The sequence below is a fragment of the Pundamilia nyererei genome, unplaced genomic scaffold (assembly GCF_000239375.1).
Source record: "Pundamilia nyererei isolate P.nyererei 1_Seehausen unplaced genomic scaffold, PunNye1.0 scaffold00081, whole genome shotgun sequence".
NCBI classification, from domain to species: domain Eukaryota; kingdom Metazoa; phylum Chordata; class Actinopteri; order Cichliformes; family Cichlidae; genus Pundamilia; species Pundamilia nyererei.
In genome coordinates this window covers 2,636,256-2,650,228 of record NW_005187482.1, presented here as the reverse complement: position 1 = coordinate 2,650,228, position 13,973 = coordinate 2,636,256, and the positions used below count along the sequence as shown (strand labels likewise).

At 40.0% G+C, this 13,973-nt stretch overlaps 2 protein-coding genes across 2 annotated transcripts in view; one reads left to right on the top strand and one right to left on the bottom strand.

The window, feature by feature from the left end:
* gps1 (G protein pathway suppressor 1) overlaps positions 1–3,014 on the bottom strand; it is an 11,470-nt gene extending 8,456 nt beyond the window's left edge. Inside the window, exon 1 of the mRNA XM_013912138.1 lies at positions 2,862–3,014. Within this exon, the coding sequence (XP_013767592.1) occupies positions 2,862–2,894 (33 nt within the window). The 5' untranslated portion in view covers positions 2,895–3,014. The remainder of the gene's footprint in view (positions 1–2,861) is intronic.
* An 8,316-nt stretch (positions 3,015–11,330) lies between these two features.
* Positions 11,331–13,745, top strand: LOC102199096 (calcium-binding mitochondrial carrier protein SCaMC-1-like). The gene is made up of 2 exons (XM_005738121.1): positions 11,331–12,051; positions 13,650–13,745. Exons 1-2 carry the CDS (start codon positions 11,839–11,841, stop codon positions 13,743–13,745), a joined length of 309 nt encoding a protein of 102 aa, XP_005738178.1. The 5' UTR covers positions 11,331–11,838.
* Positions 13,746–13,973: the final 228 nt, after the last annotated feature.

Genomic DNA, 13,973 nt, shown 5'->3' with positions numbered 1-13,973 from the left:
CGCTTGGACACTGCTAGCACGGGGCGCCCACACAAACGCAAAGCAGGAGATGAAGCATCGCTGAATATGTTTCCAAACCAACTTCATTCTAAGCCAAAGATTAGAAAGTATGATGAAGCACATCTTCCCTTTGGCTTCACTTGCACAAGTGCCAAGGTAGATCACTGGACTAAGGTATGATTTTACTGCATTGGCAGTAAGATAGATAAATAGAACTTTATTAATCACTCGGATTATTAAACTGAAAAAAATTTGAATAGTAAAAAAAATTAGAATAAAAATTAAAGGGAAAAAAGAATATAAACATAAGAATGAATAAAATATATATAAACATAAGCAATGTAGCAGCCAAAACGCCTATTGCACAGTATTTTGACTATTGTCAGTCTATTGAACAGTGATTAGTTGTTATTTAGTGTTTATTTGTGCAAACACTACTGCTTATTTGTCCCCGCCCTCCTTTGTCCTCCTGTTTTCCCGCCCCCAACGAGGAGTTAAACAGTTTGATGGCGTGTGGGAAAAAGGAGTTTTTAAGTCCTAGACATGGGGAGAAGCTAGCTGACGCTGAGCAGACTCCTTTGGTTATTTATGACCATGCAGAAGATGCCCAACACTGTCCATAATGTCTAGCAGTGTTTTTAGTGTCCTCTTCTCTGCCACTGTCACCAGAGTGTCCAGCTTCATGTCGACCACAGAGCCAGCCTTCCTTAAATATGAAAACAGTAGGGCCAAACTTTACAACTCTCTGATCTTAACACCTAAATGTGAATCCTTTTTGCTGGATAACAGCCTGCAGTGATTTGTTTTCAACACACCTCCCAAGCAATCCCAGACCATTGTTCAATGGCAATTCTCTTAAGTGCCTCGAGCAGATTTTCAGTGATATTAAAGTCAAAAATTTGTGCAGGCCAGTCAGAGAAAATTAGTTGAGATTTAACAAGTCAAGATTTTGACTTGTTTGCGATTAATTTTGTTGTTGCAGGGTGGGGTCAAAATCTCCCCTGTGGCAACCAAAATGGTACTGAGGATCAAGTAATTTCCTGCGTATCAACATCAAGTATAAAATCCTAGTATCCCAACAACCCCTAGCTTCCAGTATGCGTAGTTTTTGTTGAGCAAAATTCAATCTGGCTTGAAGATGTTTCGTCTGTAGAAGTGACATTTTTCTTGGTCTGCAACCTTAAAGTTCATTTCTTTGGAGTGTTCTACTGATTGTCTTCTTTGAGACTACAATTCCGGACTTGGCTAAATCATTCACTGATATTGTTAGACAATCATTTTCTTTCCAGAGTCTTTTAAATCTTTGGCTTCCTACCTCACTATTCTTGTTCTGAACTTTGTAGCCAACTTTGAATTACTTGATGGTATTTCTCACTTTTTAACACTCGAAAACACTGATGATGTTGTATATCCATCTCCTGCTTCGAGAGCACCAACAACTATTTTTCTCAAATGTAAACTGTTTTCTTTTGTTTTTGGCATGACGCTTTCTCAAGTGACAGCTCAAACCCTTGCTGAGCTTAACTTGATTTTACAAGCTTTGAGCATTACAACATTACAGCACGTCATTGCATATCAGTGGTTTGGCTATGGCTCAATAAAAGGTTTTTATTATTGAGCTTCAGCTCACAAAGATAACTGCATAAAAGCTATTGAAACAATGTATTCATGTCCAGCTGTTGGACAGCTGATGCATTCTCTTTCCTGTAAGCAAAGAAATAATGTACCTTCATATAGCTTCCTGATTGACAGAGCTAACTCTAAACCTCAACTTAGTGACTGAAAAATTAGAGATACTCAAATTGAAATTTTAAGCTATTTTCTTACAATTGTGCCATTTTCTAGAAATCCTGACTTATTAACTGAAGATTTTGAAATACCTAGTTCAACATTATGAGTTATGAATAGCAAATGATTTGTGTTGTGGTTTTTTCCATTGCCATAAACAAGCTTACATGGGCCTGGCAGAGAACGAGACACAAATATCATGCTTAGGATGGACGGGTTCCTGATGTAAACAACAGGCATTTAACATTAGCTTGGCGCTAGCAAAGTGATACACTGAAAGATGGTATATACTGGAGTTTATTGACGTTGAAATTAAGCTATTCTTGACAACGGATACTTCTTACATATGTAATAATTGTGTTGTCTACTTATGGTGCTAGTAACTGCTATCCGGAGCGAACGAGCATGACAAGCTGCCAACAACAGGATATTAGGTATACTTCCGTTAGCTTAAGGCTACGACCATAAACACAACTGGTTCTTTAGTGTACTCCAAGTGCTGTGTTATACAAAGACTGAAACTTGCCATGTCTGTGGCTCACTTTAAAAGCCAACCGCGAGAGTCACGCGTCGTTTTATCATTTAGGTGCGTTAACACCAGCGCTGTAAATGTTGTTAGCTAACCGAGGCCTTCAGTCAACTGTAATCCTTGAGTTCTGCTCCACTTCATAAAGCTTCATATCAGTTTTACGTAGAAGGGCTTCAGGGAATGTGCATTTTAAGATGCTTCGTGACATTTTAAGGGCCACTCCTCATTTCGGCATATGGCATTGCACTAATCAGAAATTACCTCTAGATGTCTTACACATTAGCTGTTCCTTCGCTGTAAGTCTTTTAACATGTAAAAGAGATAAGTGGATTGTGTTTTACACACTTATGGTGCCTAGTACATGCCTATTAAACACAATAAACAACTACTGCGTAAGTGGTCTGTAATTGTGATTTTTAACCACGACAACCGTAACTACAAATTCAAAGCTAGCCTGCTAAACGCTAGCTAAGGTGGCAGAGTTTCCAGCAGTCTTTGCTACAAAAAAAACAAAAAAACATTTTGAACAGCATTTTAAACTCACCTGAAAGTTAAACACTTGCACGGGCAAAGGCATCTTATGTTTGTCTCACTTAAGAATTGGTGTCTTTGAGGGGGTGGGGGGTGGGATTGTAGCATGAAGACATAAATGTCTGGCGGACAGTTCAGCAGCCAAGCCGGACTGGGTTGGATCTCCAACTACTGGTGGGAGGTGGGAACTGCAACGGTAACCAATTAATTAAGAGCAAGGAAACTGAAAAAGAAAACATTGGTATAGAAAAATATTGAGATTGAAGAAAAATTAAACTGAAAAAGGAAAGGCTGACATTTAATGAACACAAATTTGTGTTTTACTTCTGTTGTTTTACATTTGCAGTTATTTTCCCTTTTTACTTTCACAATTGTTTTTTTTTTTGCTTTTTTCTATCTGTTTTTCAGTTTAATCAATGACTGTTTTAATCATGTGTCGCTGTTTTGGCCAGTGGGGGAGGGGACTAAAGGCGGGTTTCTGCTGAGTCTTCACGGTAATTTGCATATAATTTGCATCCAGCAGACAATTAGCTAACTACCTCAACTGAACAACTTTGTAATGGATGTTACAAGTTAATTAAACTGAAAAATGGATTGAAATTGAAAAAATGGATGGAAGCTGAAAAATGGATTGAAACTGGAAAAAAAGTTGTAAGCGAAAACAAAAAAATTACAGTTTCAATTAATTGCTTTTCACTATCAATTTTTTTCAGTTTCAATACAAGATTTTTCAGTACATTTATTTCAGTTACAATATTTTTTTTCAGTTTCAATATTTTTTTTGGTTTCATTTCAAGGTGGCATCGTTCTGATCCCATACTAACAAGGATCAAATATATTATGTGGGTTAAATAGCTGATTTTCCAATCCCTTCTATAAAGCTGCTATAAAAGGTGGAAATTAGTGAGTCAATCTAACCATTATCATTAAGATGAAAAAATGTCTACTAACCTCTAGATTTAGCCAGTCCATCATTATGGCTCACTCCAAGCTTTATCAAAGTTTTGCAAACGAACCAGTTTATGTTGCACTAAAATGCCTGGTTGCAAATAACACAACATTTGTATGTGCCAGCTTGTTTTCCAAGAAGCTTCAGAAAAACAAGCAAGAAAACGTGATTTATAGATTCAATATCTGATTTAAATGTTTACTGTGTAGGAACAGTTTATGTAATTGTTGTTTGAAATTAGTACTGAATGCTGTTCCAGATCTTTCCAGCCCACCCCCTTGGGTTTCACATATGTGCACAATATAAATATGCAGCATATGTATCATTACTTAAGTAAAAAAATATGCCATATGATGCTTCTTTTCAGCACATTTGACTGAGAGACAGTTGATAAAGAGTGGTCAGGCAGCTGTAGCACTTTGACTTTCATTTGTGATGGGTCAAACGATAAAGGACTCTCAGTGGGTGTATCAAAGCACAACTAGTGAAGCCCCGTATCAGCATGTGTATTGCTATAAGAAAAAATCACGTGACAGCTGTCGTTTCGTACACAACGATTTTTATAAAGTCATTGGTTGTACAGTGATGAGGTATGAAACTGTGTTTAAGAGCAAATTCGTGCTGAGAGTAGAAAAGGAGGAGACTATCTTTGGTGCTGTTTGTGACTTTACGTTTTAGGGTCATCATCACCGGAACCGCAGAGGAAAAGGACATTTTCTCCAGTCTGGGATCATTTAACACTGCCTCCACCCCTCACATACACTCCGACTGTTATAAGCGCGTATATATCCTAAAGCAAAACTAAACAAAACATTAACTTTGATTTCCTGTTCTCAACTTATGCATCCTTGTAAAAAGTATTTTTGTAAATTCTGCATTTGACAGACTATAGTCTATTATATCGTTTTGTTATAATTAAATTAATTGGAATACAGAGTTATCTTTCATTCAGTTAGCACTTTACCATCAGCTGGTTATGTAAACAGGACCATTCATCACTCATTTGGTGTCTAGATATCAGAATGATTGGGCAAAGTTCAGTCCTTCTCCACACTCTTTATAAACGCTGGCTGCAATCATTATTTAAATCCAGCAGTTGTCGCTGCAGCTAACAATGCAACAATGCACTCAAGGCGAGCACAACATGCTGTCTTGATTGTAGATGCTTTGTTTGTTTGTTTTTTTATTAGTTTTCCTTACACAATTCAGTCTTTGGCTAAGCTGATATTTGTTGGTATAAACATGTTATATTAAAATAAATAATAATACTAATGTTGGGAAATCATCCATTTCTACTTCTTTATAAATAAAATGCAAATGTGAACATTTTCTTCAGTTATCTCTCTTTAGATATATTTCTTTTCACAGGTCCATGCAGAAATGCATTAGGGAAATTAATTATTACATACAAGGCAACAAGATTTCAGTTAACATTTATTGTAAAATCTACTTTCTAAGGGAGGAAGAGGTCTTTGCCTTTGCAGGGTTGTTGTGACATTACCCTGTTGATGAGTTTAAAATGTGAATTTCATGTAACCTTTCACTTTGTTTTATGCGAAACTGGTCAACTGCATAATTTAAAAAGCATTAAAAAAAGAAATGTAAATTATGTATGTTGGTGTTATCAATCCTCATTTGGCTGAAATTCCATTATATGCATGATAAAACTGGAAAATCAATCTGTTTATCATTTTAACAGTCAAAACAAATATTCAGATGTTGTGTTATTGCATGAAAATACCAGGTAGCTTGGCACATCCAAGCTTATCCTATGAGTGTTCGGTGGGGCTGAGGCAGGCATGCCATTCCATCCTCTTCATTCCCAAATTTTGGAGGTAGTCTGTGTGGGGGCAAGTCTTGCCATCTTGGAGTACAGAATTTGGGCCCAGACTATCGAGATATGGGATTGCCACTTGTATCGTATCCATATCTCTCTGTATTGAGATTGCTTCCAATAATCACAAGCCTTGTTTTTCCTTCTTTTTTGCTTGTCCTGTTTGGCAGTGTAGCAATCAGAATTATTGTCTGAAGACCAAACAAAATGCCCAACAGATTAATTTTCCCAAGTGGACCATTACAGCTTTTGTTCCAAGAAACACACATGCGATTTAAAATTGAGAAGTGGGCACTTGCACCAGAGGGGAGGCTGATTAAACAGACTGTCCTCAGGGTGCCATTCAGTGTACCCACCCCAAGGCCCTATTTGTGTATGTGATGAGAGTGTAAGTAATGTAGTAGTGCCTGTTAAGGAATAAAACTGAGGCATCGGTGGCCAGGAAGGGACAGAGGAGGAATACCTCCCCTGCAACTCAGTGATGCACCTTTACCTCAAGGTCCTGCATGTGTGGTGGCATGATGAAGCAGGAAGAGGGAAGCAATTAAGGATGGAGGGGAAATGATTGGGACAGTTGGAAAGTACCTGGAGCCAGCTCCCCCCGCTGGCCCCCATGGACACCCCTGTTCTCCAAAATCCACCGAGAGCAGGGGTCCAGGCTCATCCAGTCTGAGGCCCACAGTGGCAGCACTATAGCCTTATTTTTCCAGTGAGGAAGATGCCCCTGGACATATGACAATGCCTCCATCAAAAGCTGTTACTCTATCAGTGCAGCAGTCAAAATAGTGTTCTCTGCTTCTTCTCCACACTTTGACCCTTTGGACCCATGTACTAGGCTTACTCCAAATAATGGTGTAATTGTGCAACTTTAGGTATGGGCCCTTTTCAGGTCAGTTAAACATGGCATGCTTGGAGCAGACTGATCACATAATAGACATCTATATTAATAGATGCTGATATAGCACCAGCACTTTACCAGCATTTTCAGTAGCACAATAAGTATTGGTTTGGCATCGACACAGAAGATTTGGTAACTTTGTGGCAAAAACTATGCAACCATTCAAAAGTCACTTAAAAAAAACTCTCTTTCCCATTCTGATGCTTGTATTAAATATCAGCAGGTTGTATCAGTCATGTCTACGCGCCTAAATGCACTGAGTTTCTACCACATGATCGGCTGTTTATTCAATCATTTATTTTGTGAGTTGCTCTGAATTGTTGAGTCTGAAGCTATTAAAGCACAGATGGACAAAAAAGTGCCTGTACAGGTGGAAATTACAAATCGTATCTGCTCATGACGGCTACAGTCCATCACAAAGAGAAAGTGACACTGACCATTTTAATCTCTCCCTCTCTGTGTCTAATCCTGTGGATGCTGATCAGTGCACTTCACTATCTTCTGCTGTACGTCACTGCTCAAAATCCGCACCCTATTAATAGCCAATAAGCGATTAATTGTTCATTCACAAGTCATCTATAGGCCTGCTGACACAACTTCACCACCAGTGATGGATTTTAGCTATATTATGATTATTAATTATGCTGTGTGTTGTAAAGCATTAGTTATGCTTTACAACACACAGAGGTTCAAGTGTTCATAACTGTACAGCAATGTCACTTAATTATTATTATTTCAAAAGCATAAACAGCAAAATCTTACGTTTATATACTACAGTTTCAATAATTAGTAAAGGGGATTATTTGCCCATTATCCACTATGAAATGCTGGTATATTTTAGCTCGCTCTAAGACACTGGACTTGTCTCTTGAGTAATTGTTTTAAAGAAGCAACTCTTTCATTGAGTCAATTACTAAACAGCCCTATTTTTGATTAATCTGCTCTTTATCATGACTAAATGCTGCTTCAATAATTAATCTCACTTCTATAGTACACACTGAAGAGGGAGAGGCAAAGCAGAGATCCTCAGACCTATTTTTTCCCAGCAAATGCCTAGTTGAGGAATCCAGCCTCTCAATTGTATCCTTACTCTACCTCAAGTCTCCTTCTGGCTCAGGGGGTTGGAAATCGCATCTGTAACCGGAAGGTCGCCGGTTCGATCCCTGGGCTCTCTGTCCTGGTTGTTGTGTCCTTGGGCACAACCTGCCTACTGGTGTTGGCCAGAGGGGCCGATGGCGCGATATGGCAGCCTCGCTTCTGTCAGTCTGCCCCAGGGCAGCTGTGGCTTCAACTGTAGCTGCCTCCACCAGTGTATGAATGTGAGAGTGAATTGGGTGGTATTGGGTGTCTTGAAAAGCGCTATATAAATCCAATCCATTATTATTATTATTATTATTTCCATAAAAGGATAGTTGTTGTTGAAGGTCTAGATGGGGCAATCGTGGCTCAAGTGTTGGCAGTTCGTCTTGTAATCGGAAAGTTGCTGGTTCGAACCCTGGCTCAGACAGTCTAGGTTGTTATGTCCTTGGACAAGACACTTCACCTACCACCTACTGGTGATAGCCAGAGGGGCCGATGGCATGATATGGCAGCCTTGCTTCTGGGTCAGTCTGCCCCAGGGCGGCTGTGGCTACAACTGTAGCTTGCCTCCACCAGTGTGTGAATGTGAGAGTGAATGAATAGTGGAATTGTAAAGCGCTTTCAGGGTCTTGAAAAGCGCTATATAAATGCAATCCATTAGTATTATTATTATTACATTGATAATGTGTTGATCTGGGGGTTCTCACAGAAAGAACGTGATTCTCACCTGCATACAGTATTCCCAAGCATAGAAAAATGTAAGATATCATCAAAGGAAGTTAAATTCCTCTGTAACATTTTCCCAGAAACTGGAGTTAAGCCATACCCATTCAAGACAGCAGCAACCAGAGAAATGCCTGACCTACTAACAAGACTGAACTGCATAGTTCAGTGAAGTTCTACTGCAAAGGTGGAGCAAAGAATGGACTTCCTGTCTGGACAGTCAGAGCGAACATCTCAGAGAGGACAGTTCTCTTCGACTGAAGCACACATCGTGCACTTCATGTCCTTGAAGTCCTTGTCAGGGCGAATGACCAGAAAGCAGATGTTGTGAAGGTGCCAATATATTAGCTTGCATGTACAGCTTACAGCACTGCCGTTTCACATCATCATCAACATAAAGATCATTTCTTAAGATATGACCCAAGTATTTCACTTTGCTCCCCACATTCAATACTTGGTCAGTTAAATAAAAAGATGGAATATTTAGCTTGTGATCCTCCTTAGTTGGAGCAATCACAATAACACTCTTTTTAGGGTTAAAAGCAATACTGGGCACCATACCTAGCACAAACTCTAAGTAAGTGCTGCAAACCAGCACTGTAGGGAGACAAAATGACCAAATCATCAGCATACATTAATAACAATAACGTTACCCACAATAGACCCAGTCTTACATGCATTTAACTTGACAGAAAGATCATTAAGATACAGACTGAATAGAGCAGGAGACAATATTCCATCTTGTTCAGACACTACTAGATATCTTCCCAGTGGTCTAAACCACATGCTTTTTAGAGGCATCCTCTCTATAACAAGTTGTACTTCTTCAGGTCGAATAATTTTGCCATTATTGAAACCAACTGTACTACTGTTAGTAAAATCTATTTCTTTCCAAAAAGCATACACCTTATTGTGCTGAAGCTCTTTTTTGCCATAGAATTTGCCCTCATCATGCAAACATTCCTTTTAATGAAGAGGCTAAACACAAGCTACAGGTAGCTTGGTGTTCATCTAAACAATAAACTGGACTGGACTCATAATTCAGATGCCCTCTACAGGAAAGGGCAGAGCAGGCTGTACCTGCTGTGGATACTCAGGTCTTTTGGAGTGAAGGGCCCAATCCTGAAGACCTTCTATGACTCTGTGGTGGCCTCAGCCATCTTTTACGGTGTGGTCTCCTGGGGCGGCAGCATCCCTGCGGAGGACAGGAAGAGACTGAGCAGGCTGATCCGCAGGGCCAGCTGTGTTCTAGGATGCCCTCTGGACCCAGTGGAGGTGGTGAGTGACAGGAGAATGGTGGCTAAGCTGTCATCCCTGTTGGACAACATCTCCCAGCCCATGCAGGAGACTCTGACAGCACTGAGCAGCTCCTTCAGTGGCAGGCTGCAGCACCCACGGTGTGGGACGGAGCAGGTCTTTCCTCCCAACTGCTGTCAGACTCCACAACAAAGACTTTTGCAGCTGATCAAACACACACATCCACACATGTGGAATAAGACTAAGTGCAATACTCTTTTTCTGACAAAGTTGTATTTTTACTCAGTTGTATATAGCATTTGTATTCTATTTTTATCCTATTGTATATTTTATTTTATTCTATTGTATATAGTATTTTATTTTATTTTTTTGATTCTATTCTGTACAGCTGTGTACAGTATATTATTCTTATTGTATTCCAGTGTTCTCCAGTTTTTGCTATATAACTTTGCACTGTCCACTTTCTGCTGTGACAAAACAAATCTCCCACGTGTGGGACTAATAAAGGTTCTCTTTTCTTCTCTTCTCTTCTCATAAATGAGCAGGTACAGAAAAAACCTCCACAAAAAGGCCACAGATCTATTGCCTTGTTGGGATACTCTTCAGAATGGCTTCAGCCCAGGTCAATTCTTTATGGGGCACCTGCTTCATTCCACTGTGCCAACCTTACAATCTCTGCTCAACCTATTGTTTCCTGACAGTGCTGCTGTCAGTGAAAGTCAGAAAGAGAGCAGGAATGCAAATCAGAAATGAGTCAATAAGTGCCAGCATATGCATGAGCTCTGCTACCATCCACCTGGGAAACAGATGTGGTTGACCAGCACCAAAGTGACAGGGACTGTAGTGTGTGAACATTCAACACCACTTACACTGAGCTGTACACCAGTTTATTACAATGGAGTCCACACAGTGTAGATCAGGCTGAGCAGTTTTCAAACCATGGAGAGTGGACCTGTAAATAAATAAGAATTTATTCTTGGTTTGAAAAAAAAATCAAAATGGTTCTACTTCAGTAGTGCCACTTTGTTACCACAACAATCCTTATGTTAGTATGTATAATCAATTTGTGGCTATGTGAGGATGGGCAGGGGATCCTCCGTGATGTTTTTTTGCAGTAGAGGGTTACAATGCTAGTAACTGCATGTCGCAGGCAATAAAAGCTCATTCGCTACCACTCATTTTCCTTGAATACAAACCTCTTAATGATCAGTACTTATTAAAACACGTAATATTATTTTTTTAAACTATCCTAGATGAAAGTTAGAGATTTTGAATGCTTCTTCACACATTGTCACATGCATAGTCTGGAATAAACCTGTAATAAACACTGAGCTGATTACATGATTCTTATGTAATTCCTTCTTAGTGAAAGTGATGCTTTTTCTGCCATCTCCCTTTTTACAACCATCCCCAGTGTTCCCTAAAACTTAAAGGATGTGTTGAATATTATAATCATGTTTTATTGTGCTGATTGGTAGTGCTAAACAGCTGTCAAAACCAGACTATATTTTGTGCTTTAGTGCGGCTCTCCTGTATATATCCTTCCCGTATATACATGTGTACAGAGGAGGCTTCCCACAGTTACAGCGTGGTCCTCTGTACCACCCAGTAAAACATGGAAGCGCGCCAGACTGTAAGAAGGCTGGCTGTTGATTTGATTTGGCTCCCTGTAAAATATCGCAAACCTAATACAATCGCGTGAACTCGGTGAACTTCTCTCGTGCACTGCTGTAAGCGCGCGCGCACGCTGAGGCAGTAGGAGCGCGTGCCGTCAGTCCCAGGGGACGATGAATTTGCGGAGGTAGACTGCGTTTTACTCACTCTCCCTTCAAGTGGGTTTGAGGTTTTCGTACCATTTTTTAAGTGCAAGTAGGAGGTGATGTTAAGCTCCTGGCGCGCACACAGATGTGTTTCTAAAAGCCTACACTGCGGTAGAATGAGCGACTCATTTACGACCTTCTACTATGACGGAAACTTAAATTCAGCTGAATGACTTTATGGATTAGCGCGTGCTGGGGAGGACTGGCTATGTAACTGACACGGGGATTAATCAAGCTCGTCCAAACCGCATCCATCCATCTGGAAGGAACGTTAGTCTCTGCAGACTCCGTTCTTCTCCATTCATCCGTTACTATGTAAGACAATGGTACCAGTTCCTCTGCAAAAACACGCGCGGTTGCTTAGTTTCTGATGCTTGGCTGTGAAACAATCTGTCGATCAGCACCAAAACCCGGTTTTCTCCATTTCATATGGGCGAAGACGAGGAGTGCTCCAGCGCCCCTTCACGCCGCGGAGAAAATGCAGAGAACGGAAAGAGCGGAGCAGCTCTGGACCCAGAAAGAGAAAAGAGGTATGCGGAGCTGTTCGAGCAACTGGACTTGAATAAAGATGGCAGGGTTGACATCAATGAACTGAAGACCGGACTGGCAACTCGTGGTTTACAACTCCGAGAGGCTGAGAAGGTGAGCAGGTGTTTTTAATGCGGCACAGCCTGAGGCAGACGCACGCGCACGCTGTACGTGAACTAGTTTATAGTGTTTGTAAAAAAAAAAGTAAACTTATCTTAAGGGTAAAGAGTGTGGAAATGGTTTCTTCTGTATTTTAGGTTTTTATTTAATCAAGTTTATCTTTGTGTGTTTGTGATGCAAGGGCGTAGATTTGGCATGGACGGAAGGGACATGTCCCCACCAATATTCAGCGATTATTGAATTGTCCCCACCAATAATTTGATCTATTCGAGTAAAGAAAATCAAACCCGATAGAAAGAAAAAAAACCCCGATCTGTCAACGTCTCATTCATCCAGCGGTGCAGAAAGAGTTAAATTACGTCCTCTACTGGAGTCCTACCTCATGTGACAAATATGGCCAATGTGATTGGCTGTGCCTTTCAGGGAGCTCTGTTTAGTTTTACCAGCGGCAAGCCTGCGCTCAGTTTTGCCAACTTAGCGACTTTGTCGCTATATTTAGCGAGTTTTCAGATCCCTTAACGACTTTTTTTTCTAAAAAAAAGTCGCTAAAAAAAGACGTGAAAGCGCGTATCACTTTTACTCTCAACAAGCAGCGGGTGCTGTAACGCAGTCAGTTCTTCTTTTACTCCTTTACTCTTATGCTGTTTTGTGGATCACAAGGTTTAAAACTACTTATAAACACACACACACAAAGTAACTCCACCAGAGTGCCTATTTGCCGGTCCAAGCCCAGGTAAAGGAGCAGGGTTGGAATTGTGACATTAAAAAAAAAACAATAATTGCTAAAAGAAATTTAATTTGTAGTTCTAAATAAACTCTAAATGCATTTAGGACGTTTTTTACTCACTTTATGTCTCTTCCACGATGTTATTTCTCTCTCCAACAACATAGGTTACAATTAGATTAGCATGACCAATTAGGCGATGACGTCATTTAGCGACTTCTAGCGACTTTTAGGACAACCAATAGCGATTTTCCTTACTGAGGAGTTGGCAACACTGCTTGCGCTGCGAGGAGGAGAGGAGGATGGCAGCAAAAAGGAAGAACCTGGATATAAGTATTTTTCAAAGAAACCTGCAAGTCACTTAAAGCCAAATTAACTCATAATATGTGTCCGTCATAATAACGTTACAGGCTATGCTAGGCTTTGGCCCACATCAGTCTAAAATTGTATGTAACCACGAATAACGTGTTTTGGAAACTAACTGCACAACAGGCAGCACTATTAGTTATCTCAGTCTCCCAGAGTAGCATTTCTAATTTTGATTGAAACTGTCAGAGAAAACGGCAGCTTTGAGCAAGCCAGGATATTAGTTTACAGAGGCTGTTAAAATTATACGTCTAACATTAAAATGTTGGTGACACAATAATTTCATCCTAATGGTACTGACATATTCATAGGGTTGATTTTTGAGACAAAATGTCATGAGGTAGTCTTGTAGTGCCACCTTGTAGTGCAGTTTGCACAAATTGTTTTAAAAATGCACTCACCCTACAAACATTACTGATGAGTCAAGATCTGCACAAATTGACAGAAACACCGAAGCAGCTACCCATTTTATTCTTATTGTCATGTATGTCCTATTTGTCAGGTGACAGAAGAACCAACACAAAGCTCAGAGAGTAATGGTGATACAAGATCACAGGTGAAATTGGATGATGACTTGTTGGTTCATTACTGTATTTGAAGCACATGTGTGACTGCATGTATTTGGAATGTCTCACTGTTATTTATCAGGTGACAGAGGCAGCTCTGCCATGCTGTAGCTCGGACAGAGGTGAAGAGGTGAGGTCACAGGTGACTGACTGATGATTTGGTGCTGTAGATTAAATAGTATTTATTATCATGACAATTGTTAGGCTGCTGATGTAAATTGTTTCATTAGTGTATATTTGACAAAGAATCTGAATTGACA